This window comes from Corticium candelabrum, chromosome 5 (genome assembly GCF_963422355.1).
Source record: "Corticium candelabrum chromosome 5, ooCorCand1.1, whole genome shotgun sequence".
Taxonomy (NCBI): Eukaryota; Metazoa; Porifera; class Homoscleromorpha; order Homosclerophorida; family Plakinidae; genus Corticium; species Corticium candelabrum.
This window is the reverse complement of record NC_085089.1, coordinates 2,480,456-2,505,640: the sequence shown is the minus strand read 5'-3', so window position 1 is coordinate 2,505,640 and position 25,185 is coordinate 2,480,456. Positions and strand designations below refer to the sequence as shown.

Here is a 25,185-nt window from a genome sequence, read left to right as displayed (position 1 = left end):
AATATTTATAGCCCTCCTTCATCTAGCACGTCCTGAACATCGCCATCGTTCGCGAACAAATGAATCTAGAGACGGCGGCAGTAGATAGCCTCGCGCAGCCAGACCCTACCGTCGCGTCATACACACGTCGCCTTGACATCTAGAACACGGGGTTTTGCGATAGTAGTTGTCTATTCCGCCTCTATATTGACCATAAATTCAACATAGGAGTCATTTCAAGATCTACTTTTCTCTCCAAATACTTCTTTTGTTTGATGCTCTAGAAGTTCTTGTTTTTGTCTTGATGTCGTTGACCGGTTGTCAAAGAACCAGATGGTTACATGAGGTACCCATTTGTGTGTGTGTGTGTGTGTGTGTGTGTGTGTGTGTGTGTGTGTGTGTGTGTGTGTGTGTGTGTGTGTGTGTGTGTGTGTGTGTGTGTGTGTGTCTTTCTGTCTGTCTGTCTGTCTGTCTGTATGTATGTATGTATGTATGTATGTATGTATGTATGTGGCTCAATTGGTTAGAGTGTGCAGTTGGAGATTGGAAACATCCGGGACCTTTGGGTCAGAGTTTGAGTGCGGGAGGGTCACATATATAAGTTCCCTTGGCAAGGAACTAACATACAATTGCCTCTCTCTCCGGAGTGTCAGGTTCTGTCCAAGAAGCAAAGAAGAAGTTACACATAGACAGTGACTGCTGATAGTGTTTCAATTGTCTACTAGTATCGTAGATTGTACACTAGTATCGTAGAAAGTATCGTAGAAAGTGTGGTAGAAAGTATCGTAGCAAGTACTTAGTAGTGTCTGCAGTAACCTTGGCCCTAAGGGTCCTTGTAACGAAAAATGTATGTATGTTTGTTGGGTTGTCAATATCTCAGTCTGTCATTAGTAATTTCAATAATTGATTGTGATTATTACGGCGCCTTTGGTTATATTGAGGTGGTAAAACTGTTTTTGCCTTGTGCCGAAGGCCTGCATGTTAACTACAGGTATTATCTGTTGTCAAACATAGACGCGTGACCATTATAAAGTGTGTACGTCTGGGACCCATTAGGCTTTTAAGTTTAAGTCACAGTGATGGCAAGCTATGGCATAATTTCCTAGGCGAGAAACTCACACACAATTGCCTTTTTCAGCTTAGGACTAATATATATATATATATATATATATATATATATATATATATATATATATATACAGACATGGGCATAATTATGGAGCCACCCTGAGCATGTGACTTAGATTTAAAAATTATTGGACTTTCTCAGACACTCGCAAGTAAATGCATCTGCAGTGACAGCTGCACTTTTTAGTAAATTCAAAACAAGTTATAATGGTAAGGTAATGGCTCTGATTGTGTCATCCTTATATCTGAGATTGGAGGTGATGTTTGACCTGTTGAGATCGATACATGACCGCTTCTTGCATGCTGTCAGTTCAACCAGTAAATTCGAAAGTTAATGATCAAAATCGTTTTCAAAAAGCTTTTAAACAATAAAATGACTTTGTTTATGTCAGAAGACATACTCAAAGATTAAATAGAGACTATACGTTTCAGTTTACTTGCATATTGTGAGTCTGCTCTTGTGACATCACAACATGGACGTGGGTTGGACATGGTAGTGCATGGCGGCGGTGGTTAGTCTCGTCATTCTCTTGATTTTTTGTTGCTACGGGTTGTCAAAACGTCCAATCAGAACAATATAAATACCCAAATAGCATGCTTTGATGTGGAATCAGCGGGTCAGCAGGTGTATTCACAAATTTTAGTGTTCTTTTGATTTTCATGCCTCAACTGATATGGGGGATGGCTCCATAATTATGCCCATGTGTGTGTATGTGTGTGTGTGTGTGTGTGTGTGTGTGTGTGTGTGTGTGTGTGTGTGTGTGTGTGTGTGTGTGTGTGTGTGTGTGTGTGTGTGTGTGTGTGTGTGGAGAGAGGGGGAGAGGGGGAGAGAGGGAGAGAGGAGAGAGGAAGAGAGGAGAGAGGAGAGAGAATATTATATTTTATAAGAGAGAGAGAGAGAGAATATTATATTTTATAACAGACAAAACCGGCAAATCCCAAGCAATTACATCAGCATCTAACATTAATCTACTTTGTATCATGCGAGCATTAAATTTCCACAAATTAACAGACAGTTGTTGCATTAAATTAGAATACGCTTGTGTAAAAGGAATACTGGTCGCAGTCACTACTTTAGACGCAATAGTTTTAATAGTATCCAGACTAGCAGGAGTCCAACAACCATACGTTTCCACTGCTAACGGGAAGAACAAGGCACCACTGTCAGCGACTGCTTCTTGGTACTTGAGATCTTTTTCAAGTTCACCTGCTGCTGCAGCTGAACTAGCAGAATTTGCACTGTTGGCAACAAATTTCAATTGGACTGTGTTACGGATGGTAAGGTCAAAATAGGCAGGACGTCCAAACAGAAAGTTGGGATGGTAAACATCACCAGGGCGATTGTTATTCTGTGACGAAAATCTCTGTTCTAGTAAAGTCTCTTTGTCATCTATCAACAGTGCATTATAGATGGTGTCCCTTAAAGCATCGTGGCGTTTTGATCTCAACGAGTTCTTACGACAGCCGAGAAGATGATCACCAAATTTGTCAATCAATTGACCACATGGGCAGCGTACAGCGTTTGGATGAGACGGAAAAAGAGGAATACCCAGCCGAAGTCGTAGAGCAACAGTGAACTCATGCCTGGACATAGCAAGCCCGAGATTTGGGTTGGGTATGGCTGTGAGCCATGCCCCTGCATGTGGTTCAGATATTGCGTTTAGTCTAGCTTGGTCGCGAATGGTTGACTGTTTCAATGAATCAAACTTCCGTGTATCCACTTGCTTATGCAATGAACGTTGAGATACCGAGTCAATATTAGTGTCTGATGTAAGACTCCCAAAGTCCTGAAGAAAGGCTGCTTTGGAACTCGTCTCGCAATCCAAAAGAACTACCGAAGATTCTTTAGTAGCAGAAGTAGAAAGGAGGCGTTTGACTAGATCTCGGCTAGAATTACAACTACCAATAAATGCAAGAGGAGAGACACTTTGTGCTTCACGTAATCCCAGACCTCCCAGAGTGATTGGCAGGGATGCTTGACACCACGCTTCATCTGAAAGCGACGAGTGAGACAAAATTTCTAGTGAATGTCGCAAGCATTGATCGAAAAGATAGCGTTTCTGCGTTGCTTTTCTTGGGGGAACAGTGCGAAGAAGATGGTTGATCTTAGAAAGAGATAAACAACTGCGAAGAAGTTGAAATTCAATCTGAGGATTATCAATATCTATGAGATAGTTTTGAGCTATATATATATATATATATATATATATATATATATATATATATATATATATATATATATATATGTATATATATTATATTTTTATAGGTTCCACAAGGGACTAGCCGTACCATCTAAACTACATCTAGCTAATATCATTTTAGCATTGCTACACCACAGTCTAGTAGAGAGTTGCTGATGAAAATGACAAACAGATTGGCTAATTGAAACATCATGTTTAATGAAGCTCTACGTGCTATGATGTTGAGCACTTGAAGGCTAGAAGCTGTCCAAAGACCCAGAGTCTCAACCACGAGCGGATGAAAAATGCTGTCTGTGCTGGACACATTGAGGTGATGTCGTTCGTCCTTCTCCATCTCTCCAGCTTCAGATGCTGCACCTGGATGACTTGCCGTTTGAGTGAGGAAAGACGGTTGTAAAGAGCTTCGTACCGATAAGTCAAAGTGGGCAGGCAAACCGCGCTCGAAATCGGGCTGGTAAACATCTTCTGGTCTTGTTTAGTTGCTACCGCTACATCTTGCCTCCCTACGACAACGAGAATCATCTGTAAGTAGTGCGTTATACACCACTTCGCATAGAGCATCATGACGTTTTGTTGTAAAGCTTTGTCCTTGATTACATTCCAGTAGATGGTCCCCAAACTTATCAAATGTGTTACCACAAAAGCAGCGTTTGGAGTTTGGGAATGGGAAAATGGGATACCCAACCATATCCGTAATGCAACACTAAACTCTCTTTTGGGCATGGACAGGCCAAGATTCGGGTTCGGTACTGCTCGTAGCCATGCCCCAGTGTGTTGACCAGAAATGGTATTCAGTCGAGCTCGATCCCTTATGCTCGCTGAGTCTTTGAGTGATGATCATAAAGCAGAGTCTATAAATACATATAAATGAGTACCTGATCTTGACTGAGGACCTAAGCGGCCATCAGCTGTGACGTGATATCAGCCACTGAGGTCCAGGTAAGACTTCAAGTATCCACACTACAGTTGACTTCACAAGCCGGTGCTCCTGGTGAGTACTTGTACTGCTAGCGCAGATTCAGAGTTTCTTGAACAGGAGCCCAGCTGTTGGCTGGGGGCGTAACCAGTAATGAACAGCTCCTAGCGTTTAGATTTTTAGGAGCTTATGTCTGTTTTTAGATCTGGAGCATTTCTGATATCTCATTTCAACAGATAACAATAATTGACACGTACGAGATCGAAAGAGCAGATTACCTGTGCGCATTCAACTTGTACTCAATGATGTCTTTTGCTAGACAGCGTGTACAGTACAGTGATCTGTACACTACACGGTACACACTGTGCATGATACCGCGTGAGGGTTGGGTACTCGAGACAACACACTGCACCCGAGTCGAAGCTAAATCTAATGCTTCAAAAGACGTGTCTGTAGGCTGGCTTCTATAGGCACTGTCGACTATGGGTTGGCGTCTTTTCTTAGTCTCGATTACAATACAAACTGCGGATTTGGTGGTGGAGAGAGATGGCAAGATGGCCGCTCTGAAGAAACAGGCCAACGCTCTAGAAATAATGCAGGAGTGTGCAATATGTCTTGACGGACGACGTGTTTGTTGCACCTAAATGCTGGTAAATTAAGGGTCCGTGTACTACACTCACAAAGCGAATGCATGCATTTTTGCATTGTAGACACTCAAAATTGAACGAATGCACAAACTATGTTATTGTCTAGAATTCTGATTGTTGTAGCGACAATGCCACAACAATGAAGTTAAATTTTAACTCATAAACAACGAAATTCAGCAATTAACAAAACAACGCAGATTTAGTTCAACACTGTAGTCAGCATCTTCTATATAGTCACATGTTTGAAGGCTGATGATGAGCATGAGTTGGTGCTCAGTTGAGCATCTAGAGCAACTACCTGAACTCTGTCCGAAAATTGGGCAAACGAATGGAAACTCAACAACGGAAGAAGCTTCTTCGAGCCGCTGACGTGAATGAGATCTTGCAAGTTTTGGTTGGATAGCCCACTACCAATGCGCAGGGTAAAGACGTCAACTTGATTTGCACCCGGTCGCTCGTGCAAGCTCTTTGCCACGTCTTTGGGATCTCCTCCAATGTTGTAGTTACCGTCTGTTAACACCATGAGCTTCTTCTTACTGTGTTCTCTCATACCATTGGCGATGGCAAATATGTTGTTACCGACGTGCTGCAGAGCGGGGCGTGTTCCAGTGCTGCCCCCTGTGTATGCTGTTGTCTTGATGCTGTCGACTATGTCTTGATGGCTGTGGTGGTTTGCTGCCGAGTAGGCGAAGTCGAACACGGTGACGGGAGAAGTTGCGAACGTCACCACAGCCACCCTGGTCTGTGGATCACCACATGTGAAGTCATTGCAAGTGTTTTCGATTAGCGTGGCTATGTCTAGAATGGCTTGGTCGAAGTGTGACTTTCCAACGCTTCCAGAGGCATCGATAAGAATGGCGAGGTCGGTAGCGTCGCTGTAGTAGCAGTATTGAGCTTGTCGTTTTCCTCTCGCAGGGAGTGCTGTCGTCGGCTCTAGTGTAGCAGCAGCAGGTGGAGGTGGCCCAAAGCTTCCAAATATGCGAGTTAGAGCAGCAGCCTTTTCTCTTATAGTAGGTGGACCTGGATAAATGTTACTTGTGTGAACCTATTTATTATTGAAGTCTAGTAAATTTAATACTCACATCGGTACTGTTGTTCTGTTTGAACCTTGACGTTTGAACGACATTCAGAAGGAATAGTTGAGAGATTCGTTTCTCTTTCGTACTTCTGCAGTCTTAAGCCGAGACAAGCTCTAGCAGCTGTGCTATTGATCGAGCCGTGGACGTCGATGCCAGTGTATTCCCAGTCTCCCAACTTGACTTGAGTCGGACACGTGACACCAAAAAGGAATTTGCACACACGCTGTTTAGCCGGTGGCGGGTTGTTCTCGAAGATGCGCTTCAAAAAGCTCTGGTATGACCGTGAAAGACTTAGAGCATAAGTCGGATTTGTCTGCAGAACGAAGAAAACAGAAACGAGAGAGAGAATCTGTACACGTAAAGTCGTCCTCTTCAGGACGCGCAGTTGCCTTGAGCTGATCAAACCGTCGGTCGACGAGTCAGTATTGACTCTCCGAGCTGCTGCATGTGCTATCTTATATAGATACGGCACTCTAGCTGTGGTCACGGTAACTAGAGTGCCTACGTAAATGTTGTGAGACACTATAGTTACCGGCTCGTAACTTTAGCCAATGAGCGCTCTCGTAGACCATGTAATAATACCGGTATTCGGCGTAGTTCCCGCATTTTAGACATACCGTAGTTATTGAACACTTATCGTAGATAGTGCACACTACCGTAGTTATTCCACACGACTGTATGACAGTCTACTCGAACGCTCATTGGGCAGGGGGGCCCACGTGACGGTAACTGCGTCGTGCATTAGACGGTGCTCGGGCACTAGCTCATGCATAGACATACTTAGTTTGCGCTTAGCATGGTCCGCTTAGTTTGTATTTCGTGTTCTGCAATAGCTTGGATATTATTCTGTTCTAGTAATAGATATTCCGTGGCTCTGGAGCAGTGCTGTGCGTGTCTGTGGGCGTATAGTCCGGTTGCAGTAGGCGTGAACTACTCACGTGATCCTAGTCGGGACTTCAATATCGCGTGCAAGTTCCATTCGCAGTCAAGATCTCACTGGAAATAGCTATAGCTAGCAGTCATTACCAATGGAGGTGGACACCTTAATACCAATAGGTGTGCAGTATTTGTCTCATGTTCAGCTGCATGCAAGTATTGAAAGCTAGCATACAGCGGAGGAAATAAGCCTCAAAGTGAAAGGAGAGGAATGTGCAGGACTAGTGAAACGGTGATCAACATGCTACTGCGAAAATAATAGTACTACAGTAGAGGTAATAAAGGATAAACCAGCTATTCTTGGGAGGAACTGGTTGAAGTTGCGACGTTCTTAATTGGAATTAAGCCTTGAAACTGTTTAGCGTCGAGGAACCTAAAATGTTTGACCCAAAGAATCATTTCCAAATTTATTTAATCCAAGTTTGTATAAATTGTACAAGGGCATGAAGCAAAAATTGCATGCACTGACAGCTGGGGTTAGACAGAGATTTCACAAGCCTCGACCAACTACTAGTAGATTAGTCACTGTTACTGCTTGCAGCGGATGCAGCTCTCAGACACAGCAGTACACACCATCTTTACTGTATTGCTGTAATTCGTAGCTCTGCTCAAGGCAGACTAAGGAATCTGACAAGTGTAATGGTATTTAAAGGTAACCACTCTATTGGATACTCTGAATTCTTTAGACAACTCTTGACCTTGTCTAACATTGACAAACAGCTAGCTTTCCGTACCAAGATTTCAATAATCTTAATACAAGGGGATTGAGACCACGTTTCTATGAAAAATTGAAAGATCATGATTGACATGATCAAATACTTTGGTAGCGTCTAAAAAGCATGCAAACACAGGGGAACCCCTGTTGTTAAAAAATATTCCACTGTCTCTTAATTGAACTACAATAGTAGTAGTATATGGTACAAGTATATTTTATATAAAGGCGTAGTTCTTTAAATACTTGTTTCTGACTTAAAGCATGATGACACAAGACACACAAGATAACGCTGATTACGCTTATCGGATACTTCACGGTGACACTTGCTTGGACTGGCTTTAAATTGTGTAAGAACTGTGTTGTAGCAATCAATTAATCTGTCCTAGAGATGGTTTGTATTGCTATATTAGTCTCAACAGTAGTCTGATGTCTGTCTTATTAGATGGGCACAAACTGTGACACACATGTAGATGTGACTGTGCCAGCACTCAAGTGCAGTTTACTGGACCACTAAATTGATATCGTTTAGTACATGGGTTTTGCAAGCACTATTTGAACCCAGAATGTTTAATTATTGTACTTGGCATTGCCAATTTTCTTTTCAAGTGTGTGTACAATGAAGGAATTGTACAACATGAAGAATCAGTGAACGAGTGAGGAAAGCATTTCGATGCTATAATTTAGGAATCCATGGTGCATTACTAACCGTTTCCTGGCTGGATGTTTTCTGTATTACCATGAAGAAAATATTGAAATACTACGCTTTCTTTTAATTAAGTTAAAATGTTTTAGAAGTTCTCGTTTTTGTTTCATGTTATTGACCGGTTGTCAAAGAACTAAACGATTGCATTGAGGCACCAACTGTGTGTCTGTCTGTCTGTCTGTCTGTCTGTCAAAAATCTTTATATTTCATACATATGAACTATTACAAGCTATAGATACGAAAGTCCGTTATATATCAATTAGACCCACACGGGTCTCCAAAAAATTATCAATGTCTGTCTGTCTGTCTGTCAAATAACATTATATTTCAAACATACATCTATAATACAATGCTAGCAAGGTAACTATATAAAATTTTGTAACTACGAGAGTTTACTAGGACTAGATTTTAAAAACAAACAAACATGTAAGTCTGTCTGTCCGTTTGCTTTGTCAATTTCTCAGTGATAATTCAATAATTGATTGTGATTATTACTGAAATTTGGCAACGTTCATAGAGCCTTTGGTTCTAGTAACGCTCTAAGACTGTCATTTGTCAGGTGCCAAAGACAACAAGTATTACCTCAGTAACCTGTTGTCAAAATTTCATAGAAGCGTGACCCATTAGGGTTGCAAGTTCAAGTCACAGTGATGGCGAGCTATGGCATAATTTCCTGGGGCAAGAAACTCACACACAATTGTCCCTCTCGACTCACAAGCATATATCTAAATGAGTACCTGGTTTTTGACTGAGGACCAAAGCGGTAGTGACGTGACATCAGCCACTTGGGTACAGGTGAGACTTCAGGTGCTCACACCACTGTTGACTTCACAACCCGGTGTTCCTACGAGTACCTGGCCCGGCTCTACAGACTAGGAGATTGCTAGCGCAGGCTCAGAGTTCTCTTGAGCACAGGACCCAGCTGTTAGCTGGGGCGTAACCATTAATCGGCAGCTTTTAACGTTTAGGTTTTTGGACCGCTGTGTCTATTTTTAGACCTGAAGCATTTCAACAGATAAACAATAATTAACACGTAAGAGATCGAAAGAGTAGATTACCTGTGCGCATTAAACTCGTATTGTAACTCAACGATGTCTTAGCTGGACAGCGTGTGCAGTGACCTCGACACTACACGGTACCGTCTATAGACGGTACCGTGGTACCGCGTGAGGGTCGGGTACTCGAGACATTGCACTGCGCGAGTAGGCTGGTACTAGAGGCGATGTCTACTATGGGTTGGCGTCTATTCGTTTTTTAAACACTCACAAATCGTGCTGTCTTACTGTGTTATGGCGACAATGCCACTATATACAACTTTAACTCATAAACAACGAAATTCAACATACAAGTCACAAAAGAACACAAACATTTAGTTCAACACCATCAGCGTCTTCTATAGACACGTTTGTTCTTCATTTCTTGAAGGTCGACGATGAGCATGCGTTGGTGTTTAATCGAGCATCTACAGCAACCACCCGAACTCCACTCGAAAACTCGGCAAACGATGCGTAACTCAAGTATGGAAGAATCTTGTTCAAGTCCTTCACGTGAACGAGATCCTTCAAGTTTCGAGACGATATCCCGCTACCGATGCCGAGGGCAAAGACATCGACTTGATCGGCACCCAGTCGCTTGTGCAAGCTCCTTGCCACATCTTTGGGATCTCCTCCAATGTTGTAGTTACCGTCTGTTAGCACCATAAGTTTCTTCTTACTGTGTCGTCTCATACCATTGGCAATGGCAAAAATGTTGTCAGCGATGTGCTGCAGGGCGGGGCGTGTTCCAGTTTTGCCCCCTGTGTATGCTGTTGTCTTGATGCTGTCGACTATGTCTTGACGGCTGTGGTGGTTTGCTGCCGAGTAGGCGAAGTCGAACACGGTGACGGGAGAAGATGCGAACGTCACGACGGCTACTCTGGTCTGTGGATCACCACACGTGAAGTGATTGCAAGTGTTTTCGATCAACGTGGCTACGTCCTGAACGGCCTGATAGAAGTTTGGTTTTCTAACGCTGCCGGAGGAATCGATAAGAATGGCGAGGTCGGTAGCGTCGCGGTAGTAGCAGTTTTGAGCTCGTCGTTTTCCTCTCGCAGGGAGTGCCGTCGTCGGCTCTAGTGTAGCAGCAGCAGGTGGTGGTTGTACAACTGGAGGTGAAGGAGCTCGAGGGGGTGGAGGTGGCCCAAAGCTTCCAAATATGCGAGTTAAAGCCGCAGCCTTTTCTCTTATAGTAGGTGGACCTGGATAGTGTTATTGTATAGACACCCATCTTATGTTGAAGACTAAGCAGTGGCGTAGCCATGCAGAATCGCGAACCAAGGGGTGCATGCTTAACTTAAACGATACATTACGTACATTTTAAATTACAGTAGTAGTGTTGCTGGCACGTGAAGAAAGTCAAGCTAATTTCATTACAAACGACGGATTCTTCACGGAATCGCAACGAGCATGACTCACTGAGCGCGTGTCTGCCTTGGAGTACGGACCAAATCTTAAACTTTGCAGTGACGACGGAACCTTAAGCTTTCCTACCAGTGATCCAAGACAGAACGCACGGGGGTGCTCGAGCACCTTGAGCACCCCCTCTGGCTACGCCACTTTCTAGTTGATCTAGTGTACTCACATCGGTACTGTTGTTCTGTTTGAACCATTACGTCTGACCGACATTCAGAAGAAACAGTTGAGAGATCCGTTTTTCTTTTGTACTTCTGCAGTCTTATGCCGGGACAAGCTCTAGCGGCTGTGCTATTAATCGAGCCGTCGACGTCGATGCCAGTGTATTCCCAGTCTCCCAACTTGACTTGAGTCGGACACGTGACACCAAAAAGGAATTTGCACACACGCTGTATAACCGGTGGCGGGTTGTTCTCGCAGATGAGCTTCAAATGGTTGTTGTTTGACCGTGCAAGAGCGTAACTCGGATTTGTCTGTAGAAGGAAGAAGACAGAAACGAGAGAAAGGATTTGTACACGTAGAGTCCTCATCTTTCACGTGACGCAGTTGACTTGAGCTGATCAAACCGTCGACGAGTAATGACTTCTCGGGCTGCTGTGCTAGCTATATCTACATAGAAACGGCTCATCACTGTGGGCTATCACACCGTGAGACACTATATAGTTACTGGTACGTGACCCCTAGTAGGCTAAACTCAATGAGCGCTCTCGTAGCCATGCAATAATATCCGTATTCGGCCCATGCAGGGCCCTATAGTTTAGATGACCGCAGTTATTGCATACACACTGTAGTTATTGCATACACACTGTAGTTATCGCATACACACTGTAGTTATTGCAAACACACTGTAGTTATTGCATACACACTGTAGTTATTGCATACACACTGTAGTTATTGCATACACAATGTAGTTATTGCATACACGCTGTAGTTATTGCATACACACTGTAGTTATTGCACACGACTCTAGACAGTCTACTCGAACATTGGATGTATAAAGGTCACGTGCCGCGGTGCAACTACGTTTGTTTGCGGCTCGTGCACTAAATGTGTTCGTGTAATAAATATGATAATACATGTATTGCCCTGAAACGCGGGTGATAACTATACATACATCAATAGTTAGTCTGCGCTTAGTCCGCGTGCTGCGATAGATTGGGTATTATTCTGTCTCTACTGTAGTAATAAGTCTTTCGTAGTTGAATCAGTGGCGCTGCGTGAGTGTTTAGGGGCGTACACAGTACATGTACAATCACAATGAAGGAAAACTCATTTAGATTTCAATTAAATTGCTCGCAACTCTGCACAAACACCATCACCTTCTCAGTCTAGACAATTGATATTTATATGTAATCGCTTGTTGTGCTCGCAATCTTCTTTGGAAACATTCTGACACAGAACATCTGCAGTTGCACTGAAACTCTCTTTTCCCAATGGTTTTTGAGTTTGCTCCATTTGTCCAGCTTGTCTCGACTTGTAATCTCTTGAGTAGAGTCCAGTATGTCTGTCTGTTTGTCTGTCTCTCTGTCTGTATGTCTGTCTGTCTGTCAATATACAGAATATATTTAACATTGAAATCTACATACAACACAACTAAGCAAGTCCGTCTGTCTGTCTGTCTGTCTGTCCCTCTGCCTGCCTGCCTGCCTTGCCTGTCTGTCTGTCTGTCTGTCTGTCTGCCTGTCTGTCTGTCTGTTTGGTTTGTCAATTTTCTCAGTCTGTCATTGGTAATTCAATAATTGATTGTGATTACGGCATTTGGTAACATTCGTCGAGCCTTTGGTTCTAATAACGCGGTACGAGTGTCATTTGCACATGCCAAAGGCAACAACACTTGCTGTCAAACATTGTTAATTACACATGACTGTATAACATGTCTGTCTTAAGATCTGGAGCATTCCCGATCATCTCATTTCAACAGACAACAATAATTAAAATGTACGAGAACAAGAGAGTAGATTACCTGTACTTATTGAACTTGTTCTCAACGACGCCTTTCGCTGGATAGCGTGTACAGTGATCTCTGCACTACACGGTACCACACTACGGTACTGAGGTACCTCGTGAGGGTCGGGTACTCGAGGCAACGCGCAATGCGCGCTCTATATATAGCTTGTACAGGCGTGTCTGTATGGTGTCAATGTCGATGAGTTGGCGTCTAGTCGTTTTCTTAGTCGTGATTGCAAGCTGCGAATTTGGTGGTGGAGAGAGATGGCGAGATAGCCGCGCAGTCGTCGTAAAAAACATGCAGGTGTGTGCAATACGTCTTGACGGCGTGTTTGTTAGTAAATGCATGCTGGTAAATTAATTTGTTTTCTAGGATCCAGCGGTAGTTTGCAACGTTTGTTGTGACACTGTTACTGTAGAGTAGTAGAGTGCATCCATGATTGACGAGACCGTGGGAAACTTTGTAGATCTCAGGGTGTAACCCTAGAGGTCTGTCCCTTCAATTCGTGGATGGACTCTCTATGTGACAGGTGTACCGTCCTAGGGCAGTGCATTTAGAGCTACATGCGCTTCAGGCGCTGCATGTTGATCAGAGACCGGGTTTAGCAGATCTGCCAACCTAGCTGAATCAAAATGCGTGAGTTTGCAGGAAAAAATGCGGGAGAATGCGGGAGTTTAATTTTTTGGACACGCCTACAATAGCTTTAATATCAAAAAAATTTCTATTATAGTAAGTGTAAAATAGTATTTAAATAATATATAATTATCAAAATTTAAATATTTGCATGCTTGGTTGGAGTAGAAGCCATTAATTAATTAATTAATTACAGTACAATACACTTAACAAGCAAAGTCTAACAAATGTAAAACACAGAACTTGTTCGTACTACTGCCTGTTAATTAAAATATAAGCCTAGATTAATTAAATATAACAACAAGGTATATATACACATTCTCGCGGCTAGTTGGGATGTTCTAGATTCTATTGTTTTGTGGCCTTTTTCGATCGCTTTACTAGCAATATAACTACTTGGTAATCTAGGATAGCCAGCCCTCCCCTTTTCCACTTCCGGACAGTTTTGCCTGACCAACTCCTCCTTCTATGTCAATATTGTGACCAAGTATGTATGAAAGAGCCGGATTGAGAGAGGGACTGGCACATTGACATTGATATCTGGATATCAAGTATGAACAGGTATGCCCACCGATGGTCAGAATGCGGGAGATTTGATGCTGAATGTGGGTAGGTTGGAGAAGGGTCTCAACTGCGGAAGTCTCCCGCTCAATGCAGGAGAGTTGGCAGCTCTTGTTTAGGGTTCAGACAGGTTTTACTGTGCTACAGCAATGCTATATGATACTGTTGGCATGATGGTGCTATCTAAGCTAATATATGTGAATATCTATTATACCATGGTCAAGTGACGTGCATCAGAGGTGGTGTCTATGTCTTTCGGGTAATATCACACTCTCACTTATACTTTATACACGTCACGTGACCACAATATAAATAACCTATTATATGATTAGTATACTATATGGCTTTTACCAGCACTCGGAGAGAAGTTATAGCCTTCAGGTAATAACCCTGCCCCTCATGCTGGTAAAAGCCATATAGCATGTTAATCATACGACAACCTATACATAAACTTGCAGTACGTTATTAGATGGCGCGAGTCCATTATCGCCCCTTGATTCTTCAGGGAAATCCTCAACATTCCTCCTGTTGATCAAAGTATAAACTGTTCTGTTCAATTACAGCATAGCCTCGTCCCCAGACTCATGTGAGCTTGGCAGTGTCCGGTTTCCATATGACACTTTCAATCTCCCGTGAAAAATAGGTGATTTATTGTCACTGGTTTAGTGTCAACTGATTGGCTAGCTATAACTTTCTTTAGGGTTATACTGATTGTATGTATGAGTAGCAATTACGTTGTATTAATTAATTAAACTTTCTATTTTGATAATTTCAGAATTCAGTTTTAATGACAAGACAAAGAAGGGATGCTCAGTTGTCGTGTCCCGAAGATCGCGTTAGTAGTGGCGGCAAGGGGTCGTTTATATGGCCTCAAACTCTCGCTGGTCAATCGGCAAAGGCTCCTTGTGAACGACCTAAAGGAGATAACAAAATGACATTTGCTGCTCGAGGGTGTAGCATAACTGGAGTCTGGTTGCCAGTTGATAACAGCAGGTGTCAGTATTTGTCCGACACAACTGCAAACTTGGATGATTTACATCAAGTAAGACTGTGGATGGTATCTGCTGTGACTATTGTGACTAATTGGTATCAATTGTGACTATTTTTTGAAATTTAGATGCCCTTGAATCATGACAATGTCAGAACAGTAGCTGAAGAGCTCACGAATCTCACAATCGATTACAATGATTTTGTATCATTCGACATCGATTTGTCCGTTGGTGTAGTTGAGAATGTCATCAAAGTTGGCCACTCTGACAACGACGTGAGTTTTTCTGTGTCGATCAGAGTAGCCATGCAATCACTCGTAAGCAATCGTCTAACTGTGCAGGCACTTGTGGACTTAATAACAACCGCTTCACAGCTTTTTCAACTGGACCAGGTTACTCTCAAAGAAGCAGAGGCGTATTACAACACAAGTTTAAGGTTATCACACTATCTAAACTTGATGTTAGTGAAACCAGTTAAACTCATGGCTCGATACAGTCGTTACTTCAAGAGAGACAATATTGGAACAATGAGTGCATGATAAGATAGATGTACAGTACAACCCCGATTATCCTGACGTTTTAGGCAGAAGCCAAATTGTTCGGATAATTGAAAGTATGGATATGAAATGATGGTGTGGTGATCTACTTCCTTGAGGCTTAGTCATACATTGACGGTCAAGTACATAATGAACAAATATTTAATTAATTAAGTAATATACAGCAGTATTAGTGGTGCTATTTTTTCGTGTAGGTTGAGTGATTTTGTGCGTTAGTTATGTGATCTAGCTGCCTGTGCGTGTGTTTTGTATGTTGCCCCTATGAGGGATCGAACTACACCAAATGTTGTGTGATAGAAATTTCCGCTGGCCGATCGCCCAAGTAGCCAAATGCTATAAGCAGATGTCGCTGGCAATAAACTGGTAATGCCTCCTCACCAATTTGGCTAACTGTTACAGTGTACCGTGTACGCCTTTCTCTGGATCTTGCAAGCATACAATAGTCATTAACAGCGCGCTAAGAATGGCAATCAGTGCAACGCATTGGAGCTCCACTGCAAGGTCAATCTATTGCGTGTGCTCTATCTATGTTCTGCACATAGCAGGTGCACTCTCTTTGTGTACCATACAGCTTCGTTAAGCGTTGAACTAGAAATGAGGTTCTGAAGATGACTGTTTGGAAGTAAAACAGAACCATGATGACCTCAATGACACAAACATAGAAAAGCCAAAACTTCCAGACTTTGATTTCAACTGAGCTTTTAGATTTTGGTGTAACTAGCCAAGAAGGATGGCACTGAATGCTTGAAGTCTGGTTGGTGGACTTAGTCTTACCACAGTAACCGAAGTCACGTTTCTTTCAGCACACCATGTGTCAGATTATTACTACATTTGTTGTGACCGTTGATAAATGTTGCCTGTCTGTCAGACCAGGTTAAACTTGAATCAATAGTAACTGTTGTCTTTTAAATTAATGTTAACTATTTGATGTTTAGACAATTTTTTCTTGACTCTGCATGAAGCAAGGTACTTGGCTACAAACGAACAAACTCCTTTAGCCAAGTGCATGGCTAATATTTGAAGATTTCCAGCGGAAACACTGTTTAATGATTAGATGTAAAACTATCCTTTACGATTCCACTTTTGAAGTAGGTTCACAGGTTTCCATGTTGGAACGATGTCACATGGGAAACACGTGAAAAACACATGCTTTTCAGGCAGAAATAAATTTGTCCCGATTATCAAAATGTCTGGATAATCACGGTTGTACTGTACAACTACATCAGATTTTAATTTTATTGTGCAAGCTCTTTTGTAGAGATAATTCAAACAATCATGTTTCTCATAGGCTTGTTGCTGCTATCGAATCTGTAGCAAGGCAATACAACTTGTCAATAGGGAGTGTATCGGTACCAGTTATAGAGACAAGTCAAATCAGTATGGATATGGTCGAGGTGACACAAGGTAATTACTCAGGAATAACCTTTCACCAATCAAGATCATCAGCAGATGGGAAGTATCAGCGTCGTCCCTCACGTTCATTCCATAGTGGTGCCCAAGACAAGAACGATGTAGAAGTAGGAATCGAGTTGCCGATGTCGGTACTTGACCATGTCATTGGAGTTACGTCGGAATCATCTGTTCGTGTCAACTTTGTCACCTACGAGGCAAACAATTTATTTGTGGACAGCTCGCTAAGTAGTGGGAATCGAGTGGATAACAACACGAAAGTGATTAGTGCATTTGTTGGTAACAGCAGTGTGTATAACCTCACAAGCAATGCTACGATTGTATTTGCTCCACTTCAGGTTTGTAATGATTATTGGTAAACAGATTATATATAAATTATTATGTAATTAATTAAACAGTTTGTTGTGGTTTTGTTTAGCCTGGATATGCACCTCAGTGCGTCTATTGGGACAACAGCATAAATGGTCTGGTGTTTTGTATGTTTGTTTGTGTTTGTTGAGTGTGTGTATGTTTAGTATGTGTGTGTTTTGTGTGTGTGTGTGTGTGTGTGTGTGTGTGTGTGTGTGTGTGTGTGTGTTTGTGTGTGTGTACATGTGTGTACGTGCATATGTGTGTATGTGTATGTGCGTGTGTGTGTGTGTGTGTGTGTGTGTGTGTGTGTGTGTATGTGTGTGTGTGTTCGTGTGTGTGTGTGCATGTTGATGTATTAGCTTGTTGTCTGTGTCTCCAGATGGTTTTGGTGGTTGGAAGAGTGATGGCTGCATACTGGTTCAAAACACTAAAGATTATGTTTCCTGCGAATGCAATCATCTCACCAGTTTCTCTGTCATCTTCGTAAGCACTCATTATGAATTTGAATTCTCTTTCAAACTGCACATATTCTTTACTTTGTTTAGTCATTGTGTAATGGTAACTGCCCATGTGAAAGTGTTAGTGATAAGGCGCTCTCGTTCATTTCATATGTTGGCTGTTCGCTGTCAATGCTTGGATTGTTGTTGACAATAGTCTGTATTCTTGCAGCCAAATGGTAAGTTTCTAGTAACGTTTTACTGAACTTCAATGTTCAATTGTTGGTGTCTTTATGTTTTAGTGCATATACTTTTGTTATTATTGTTATTATTCCGTTCCTATGATCTCGTTGTTTCATTCTATCTGTTTGTCTATTTTAATTTATCTATTTGTTTGTTTGTCTGTCTGTTTATCTGTTGTCTGTTTCAATTATGTGTTAGTTAGTCTGTCTGTCTGTCTGTCTATCTTCATTTATTTCAATACATTTTAAGCACAATTACAAACACTAAATATACAATAATCTTTGTGACAATGTCTCTGTCTCAAACTTAGAAAAGACTAAAACCACCTATGCCATATACATCAAACGCATAGTCTTAATTAACTACCTTAATTAAACTACCACTAAACTGTGTGTAATTATCGAACTAGTGAACACTACATGGTACAATTCTTCACCCATAACCTCATCTCCCCAACCTCCTGTTATCCTCTTCAATTTTGCTAGTATCACTCCAGCATTAGCTTTCTGCACATTACAGCTATACGTTTCCTCCAGCAACAGACAAACTCAGAATGGTTTCTCTTCCCTTCACAGTCCCTTGCTCTGGAGGCAAGAGTATTCAGGTATCTTTCTGCTTCTTACCCCCATCTCCCAAAAAATGTTCAAAGACTAACGGGATGAGTATTAGGCTAGTCGTACCTCCACCAGACAAGGCTAGCTTAGCATATTTCTTCCTCTTTCGCTCCTCTCTGCTGCAAATCCATCTTCTTCTGCTGATTTTGATAAGACTTCAGAGCTCCACGGATGAGCGAAGGCAACATCTAAATCAATGTTTGATCCCTCATCAGTGTCAAACACCACAATATTGGGTCTGCAATCATTGTTTCTATATCTGTCTCTTGGTTCTTTTCAGTGGTAGATACCTACTTCACGCAAGCATTCAGACCATCCACTCACAACAGAGTAATGCTGCCATATAGGGCCTCCTCTATGTTTACAACTAAGAAGATGATATCCGTCTTTGTTGAGAACTTTCCCACATTCACAGTGTGACAGCCAACCTCCAAATGGCATTGGGCAACTCATTCTCAATAGAGCCGCTAAGCGAAACTCACTGTCTGTCTGTCTGTCTGTCTGTCTGTCTGTCTGTCTGTCTGACAGACATCATTTATTAGACACAAACTTCTATGTACAGAGCACTAAAAGTTAAAAATATATCCATGGCAGTTCATATGTCAGTAGAATCATGACAGACTGACTGACTCTGACTGCTTGACAGACAAAACTTACGTACTTTGTGTACTTTGCTGTTTTGCTTTGCCACATGTACGTACCTACATTGATGTATATAATAAATTTATTGGGACAGACAGACAGACAGACAAACAAACACACAAACAGACAGACACACAGACAGACAGACAGACAGACAGACAGACACACACACACACACACACACACACACACACACACACACACACACACACACACACACACAGGTAGACAGACAGACAGACAGGCAGGCAGGTTATTATATTAGGATACAGCATCTCTACACACTACAATACATGATTTTCAACAATTAAAGGCAGGCAGGCAGACAGAACTGATTGAACAAAGGCATGCAGTATGACTGCTGGGAGCGAGATAACTAAAAATTGTCAGGTTTAACAACATTGTGTAACTACACGATTACACAATATTTTTGCATTCTAGTTGTTTACACTATACTTGTATTTTTCAGTCATAGAGGTCAAATTATGAACTCTTCACACATTACTGTCAACTTCTGCATTGCATTACTACTTGCCATGGTCGTTTTCACGACTGTCCGCACGGCTGTGTCTCTAGCTGGAGCATGTACTGCTGTAGCGGCCCTTCTTCACTTCCTTTTGCTGTCAACATTTCTTTGGTTGATGATGGAGGGAATGTGTATTTATCGTGACCTTGTTGTTGCTATGGGAATCGATCAGAGCTCAACAAAGTTTCGCAACACAGCGTATGCTATTGTTTGGGGTCGGTAGCATGTGATCACAAATTTCACTCTATTGACTTCTGTTTGTTTGGAATAGGAAGCTCAGCTTTAGTGGTAGTGATACTACTTGCTATTCAGGAGATTTCGAGTGCTGTGGCCGGTGGTTCGTCGGATGGTAATTCAACTAATGTTACGGGATCCTCTGGTCATATTGAGATTTATGGAGTTGTGGAAGTGTACAGAGATGATGACAGCACAGAAGTTGACCTCAGCTAGTAAGTTGGCTTTGAATCCTTATCACTACATGTGGGTGTCTTAACCATGTACATAGCTGTGTGTGTGTGTGTGTGTGTGTGTGTGTGTGTGTGTGTGTGTGTGTGTGTGTGTGTGTATGTGTGTGTGTGTGTGTGTGTGTGTGTGTGTGTGTGTGTATGTGTGTGTTTGCACGTGTGTGTGTGTGTGTGTGTGTGTGTGTGTGTGTGTGTGTGTGGTGTGTGTGTGTGTGTGTGTGTGTGTGTGTGTGTGTGTGTGTGTGTGTGAGTTATGACGAGTTGCTTGTCACATGGACGAGATGCAAGTTAAAGTTAGTGTAGTATGCTATGGTCAACTCCGACTCAAGCAAAGTCCGTTGGCCTTGAGAGGCAATTCACTAGACCAGTCATTCTTGAAGTGAAGTCTTTCATGTACAGTACAGCACAATGCTACTGTAAATTCATGAGTTTTGAGTAAAGTATAGAAAAAATCCACAAAATTTATGCATCCACAGTAGGTAACCACATTGCATTTAGGCAACGAGTACATTCACAATATCGCTCTATAATTGCCTTTCTACTTTTAGTTGCTGGATCACTAATACCGGAGTCTTTCTGGGAATGTTTGCTGTTCCTGCTCTTACCATCGTGTGGCTCAATTTCTTCATCATAATCAGGGTCTACTTTGTTTTACGCACTCGATCTAAGACGCAGGCAAGAATGACAACAAGACGTGACAAAACGGATGGAGGCAGACGAATGAAAGGGATGATAATGGTATCACTAAACTTGGGAGCAACATGGCTGTTGGGGGCCGCAACTCTAGTTGACTATCAGGGTTTCTTTCCTGATGCCGATGGGCCCGGTGACGTGATCTGCAGCCTTCTCACTGTATTTCAGTATCTCTTTGCTGTGTCCAATTCTCTACTCGGTTTTCTTATTTTTCTGTTCAACGTCTTGCTCAACAACCGGATACGTCACCAGCTCATGTCAAGACTCCAAATTCGCTATAAGCCAGAGCAACAAAAGCCGGTCAAGAAGGAACACAAGGGTCTGACTCTCAAGTTTCTTCCTAAATTACTAACACTAACAAGGAGCAAAGGTGGTGATAAAGCACATTTCGATTTGTCTGCTGATGCAACAACTGACAGTGATCTGGGAATGACAACAACGCATGATGATGATTTGTAGATGTTTTGTAATCTTAGGACAAATGCTTTGATTTGAATTTGAGTAACTATTTGATGCTTATAAACAAAAGTATTATTATTTTCATAAACCTCTCTTAGCAGCCCCTTAAAAGTCACGAGTCTTCTCAAATGTTCTAAGAAACTGACTGAAAACCGTACCAATCCAGTGAATACCTTGCATCTACCTGACTGCATTAAGTTACAGCTGAAGCGTCACATTTTAAAATTACATTAATTATATCAGGTAGTATAGAAATAGGATTGCTCCACATTGATGCATTATGCATGAGCATTTGAATGGATACACATGACGATGTGATAGAATGGCATCCAGGACAAGAAATGAATGCAATACAATGAAGTATAGACTGGGCCAATCGTGTGCTGTGCCAGCATACCCATATTATCATCTTCAATTAAATTAGGCTCCATCTCGTACTGCAGACAGACAAACAGACAGACACAGACAGACAGACAGACAGACAGACAGACAGACTGACAGACAGACAGAGCTTCTTTATGCAAACCATGAGCCTACTGCATGTTTAGAGTGTAATTGGCCTCGAGTACATTGTTTGCTATATTTATTGTAATAACTAATAATAATTAATATTTTATGCCAAGGTTTCCATTTTCAAGATTTGCGTTCAAAGTATCTTTGTTTCTCTATAAGCTACTAAAGTCTATTCAAAACGATTGAGATAAGAATTATTTGATTCTCTACAACTAAGCTAAAGTAGGTCTACTGTAGTACTTTCAACCATTACCTATTGAAATCACCATTTCTTTGCTTTATACATAATAACATCAGATTATAATCATATTAATATCTTTCTGAGCCAAACTTGTACTTGTTGTGGTGACTGGCTGCTTGCACAAACTCTAGGCAGAGGTGGAGGTGGAGGTGGAGGTGCAGATGAGTGAGATGGATGAATAACAGCATTAGTTGTCTGCTCATTACAGTCATTCACATCTCTATTCTCTTCTCCATTTTCTATCCCACTAGCTCTTTCATTCTCTGTTCCAGTAGTTCTCAAATTTCCAAATGATGCTGCCAAGCCTAAGAGCTACAACCGCATCAAAGATTACCAGCAATTAGTTGTCAGTAGTCAAACACAACTACCTGATCGTGACTGATCAGTTTACTGCTCTGGCCCAAAGGAGATACAATTGGACCAGAGGTATAGCCGAGGTGTCTATAAAATGCTTCCTTGTCGTGAGTAGAGAGATACAATGTGTCTTTTCTCATTCTACATATACACTAAAATGTGTGTAGACATTGTCAGCAGCTTGTTGTAAGCATACAATGCATACAAGTGTTTACTATTTAGCCTCCAACACATTAACTTACATTCTGCATGTATCTACTGCAAGTTAATTAAAATTTAATTATTTTTAATATTTTAATTATTAATTATTTTAATAAATAACTAATTATTTAATAACTTTAATAAATAGCTAACCATGTTAATTTTTAAATAAATAATTAAATATTTTAATTATTTATTGATTTAAAATATATAAACATTTAGCATAAGCATGCAAATTCTTACATCTAGTGTTAGTTTAGTAAATGTTGTATTATTTATGACATAAAATATGATGATGTATTATGTCTACATAATTAAGTAAAGGCAAGCAAGTGAAGTATGTGATTAAATAAATTTACAGCGAATACAAAATGAAGACGGTTGTTGAGAGTACAGTACTGCCGTCATCGTAAAAAAATTAGTTTGTGAGCATGCAAGATGTCATCTATCATTATAGGATTATTCCACAACACAGCATTGATGAATGGATAATGTGTGTGTGTGTGTGTGTGTGTGTGTGTGTGTGTGTGTGTGTGCGTGCGTGCGTGCGTGTGTGTGTGTGTGTGTGTGTGTGTGTGTATGCGCGCGCGCGCGCGCGTGTGTGTCATCTAGACCAGTCACTGTTGTGTGCACATAAATCAAAATACCTGCGAGCGAATTTCTCGCATTCCTCCATAATTGTTCTCCCGTAGCCACGCCCACGCAAACGCTTAGCCACAACAACTGAACATCAACCATCGTCACCACAGAACAAAATTTTCGAAAAAAACTATGACGTCGGCACCCGATTCTATAAAAACACCGGACGGAATGCCGACGACGGCCGATATCCTGGCGTGTCCAATGACCTCGTCGCCTTCACTCACCAAGAGCAGAGAACAAGGCAAGTCGTCAGACGAACGACTAATTGCGTGTTCTCTGCAAAAAATTAAGGATTTGTCATTAAAACATCCAGAGACGGCAACTTGTTTTACCTTGCTGCCTGTGACATTTTCCATTCTGAGTTCAATATTTCGACTGCACCTCTAAGAAAGTCGGGGCAGTCGTGCAGTAGTTTACATTCGACTGACATTTTGAAAAATTGCTTCGGTCTTCCAGACTCGTGTGTAAGTTACTTGGCGCTAAACGAGTCTGGGATGTCGAGGCTATTTTGCATCATAGAATTCAACTAGCTAAAAAGGGTCTGGTCTCTATGGCTCGACCTCCTCGCTTGTCTGGGAAGGATAAAGAGTAGGAGTTGTGCCTTGTAGCTGTATATTGTATTTGTTGGTATTTGTTGGAATTTTCTAGCACGTTTGCTTATTTTACTATCCGGGACCGCATGCCAGTCATTCTCACGAAGGCTATTGATACCGTCCACAAGCACGCTGGGCGAATGCTGAGAGATGGAAAGAAGGTGGGCATTGTGGTGTTTGTTTGATGTAGGTGCGTAGCAGCACGCACGCACGCACACACACAGACACACACACACACACACACACACACACACACACACACACACACACACACACCACACACACACACACACACACACACACACAGACACACACACACACACACACACACACACACACACACACACACACACAGACACACACACACACACACACACACACACACACACAGACACACAGACACAGACACACACACGCACACACACACACACACACACACACACACACACACACCACACACACACACACACACACACACACACACACACACACACACACACACACACACACTGAGACACTGGGATGGATGAGGCACAGATAGTTGTGTGTGTGTGTGTGTGTGTGTGTGTGTGTGTGTGTGTGAGAGAGAGTGAGTGAGTGAATTAATGAGTGAGTGCATGAGTGAACAATTATGTCATATTTGTATTTTACTTACATTTCCCGACCTTTTCCCAGCTCGAACTTCTTGGCCAATTTCTTGCAATTTCCTGCAATTTCTTCAGATATCGTAATTTCTCTAACTCTACTATTTACTTGCTGAGCCTTTTTCACAGTAGCAGCTAGTATACTAAACATTCTGATAATATTTCTACAAGTTTCAAAATGGCCACTTTTATGCAAACAAGATCTTACAAGAAATTGGCTACACGGGGCTGCCATTTTGAACTTCTGAAAATTAAGCAAATTATACCCAAAACAGTAGAGTTAGAGCAAAAACAATGAAGCAAGATACCTCAAGAAATTGCAAGAAATTTCAAGAAATTGGCCAAGAAGTGTAAGTTGGGTGAACTAATTATTAATATATAAAATAATTTTATTATATTATTAAAATAATTTTATAGTATATTAATTATTAAAAATTAATATATAAAAAATAAAATTATTATATACATTAAGTGAATACATAAAATAGAATTATAATACAAAATGATCATCAAGAAATAGTTTCTGTGTATGTGTATGAACATTTGGTTACTCAAGCTTTTCAACATTTGTTCGATTCAGGATGTCTCAACTGATTGCAGTTTAATAGTAGAGAGACTCTCAAAGTTAAAAAACGAAATGCTGACCAACAAACAGCTTTCTCATCTTGAAGACGGCGGTGACGATGAATACGATTGGAATGCGTTATGTGACC

The 25,185-nt window shown here is 41.5% G+C and overlaps 3 protein-coding genes across 3 annotated transcripts in view; 2 read left to right on the top strand and 1 right to left on the bottom strand.

Moving 5' to 3' along the window:
* Positions 1-12,900: 12,900 nt before the first annotated feature.
* On the top strand, positions 12,901-21,378 carry LOC134180101 (adhesion G-protein coupled receptor G2-like). The gene is made up of 11 exons (XM_062647186.1): positions 12,901-13,008; positions 14,675-14,941; positions 15,017-15,163; positions 15,230-15,324; positions 16,734-17,193; positions 17,274-17,319; positions 17,586-17,689; positions 17,752-17,882; positions 19,612-19,883; positions 19,940-20,117; positions 20,681-21,378. Exons 1-11 carry the CDS (start codon positions 12,904-12,906, stop codon positions 21,282-21,284), a joined length of 2,409 nt encoding a protein of 802 aa, XP_062503170.1. The 5' UTR covers positions 12,901-12,903; the 3' UTR covers positions 21,285-21,378.
* Positions 21,379-21,871: 493 nt separating this feature from the next.
* On the bottom strand, positions 21,872-23,683 carry LOC134180410 (N-alpha-acetyltransferase 80-like). Its single transcript, XM_062647559.1, has 5 exons — positions 23,568-23,683; positions 23,378-23,511; positions 23,241-23,316; positions 22,407-22,533; positions 21,872-22,350 (listed from the first exon to the last, which is right to left on the bottom strand). Exons 1-5 carry the CDS (start codon positions 23,663-23,665, stop codon positions 22,102-22,104), a joined length of 684 nt encoding a protein of 227 aa, XP_062503543.1. The 5' UTR covers positions 23,666-23,683; the 3' UTR covers positions 21,872-22,101.
* Positions 23,684-23,758: 75 nt separating this feature from the next.
* LOC134180077 (damage-control phosphatase ARMT1-like) overlaps positions 23,759-25,185 on the top strand; it is a 3,741-nt gene continuing 2,314 nt past the window's right edge. Inside the window, exons 1-3 of the mRNA XM_062647157.1 lie at positions 23,759-23,823; positions 23,884-23,989; positions 25,053-25,185. The exon at positions 25,053-25,185 is cut by the window's right edge and continues 103 nt beyond it. Of these exons, the coding sequence (XP_062503141.1) occupies positions 23,786-23,823; positions 23,884-23,989; positions 25,053-25,185 (277 nt within the window). The 5' untranslated portion in view covers positions 23,759-23,785. The remainder of the gene's footprint in view (positions 23,824-23,883; positions 23,990-25,052) is intronic.

Coding starts and splice junctions, on each gene's coding strand:
- LOC134180410 (XM_062647559.1), bottom strand. CDS start 23,665: ATGTCAGTCGAATGTAAACTACTGCACGACTGCCCCGACTTTCTTAGA. Junction 23,512..23,567: donor AAAATGTCACAGGCAGCAAG/GTAAAACAAGTT, acceptor AATTTTTTGCAG/AGAACACGCAATTAGTCGTT. Junction 23,317..23,377: donor CGGTGTTTTTATAGAATCGG/GTGCCGACGTCA, acceptor GTTGATGTTCAG/TTGTTGTGGCTAAGCGTTTG.
- LOC134180101 (XM_062647186.1), top strand. CDS start 12,904: ATGAGTTGGCGTCTAGTCGTTTTCTTAGTCGTGATTGCAAGCTGCGAA. Junction 15,325..16,733: donor TATTACAACACAAGTTTAAG/GTTATCACACTA, acceptor TGTTTCTCATAG/GCTTGTTGCTGCTATCGAAT. Junction 17,320..17,585: donor TTGGGACAACAGCATAAATG/GTCTGGTGTTTT, acceptor CTGTGTCTCCAG/ATGGTTTTGGTGGTTGGAAG.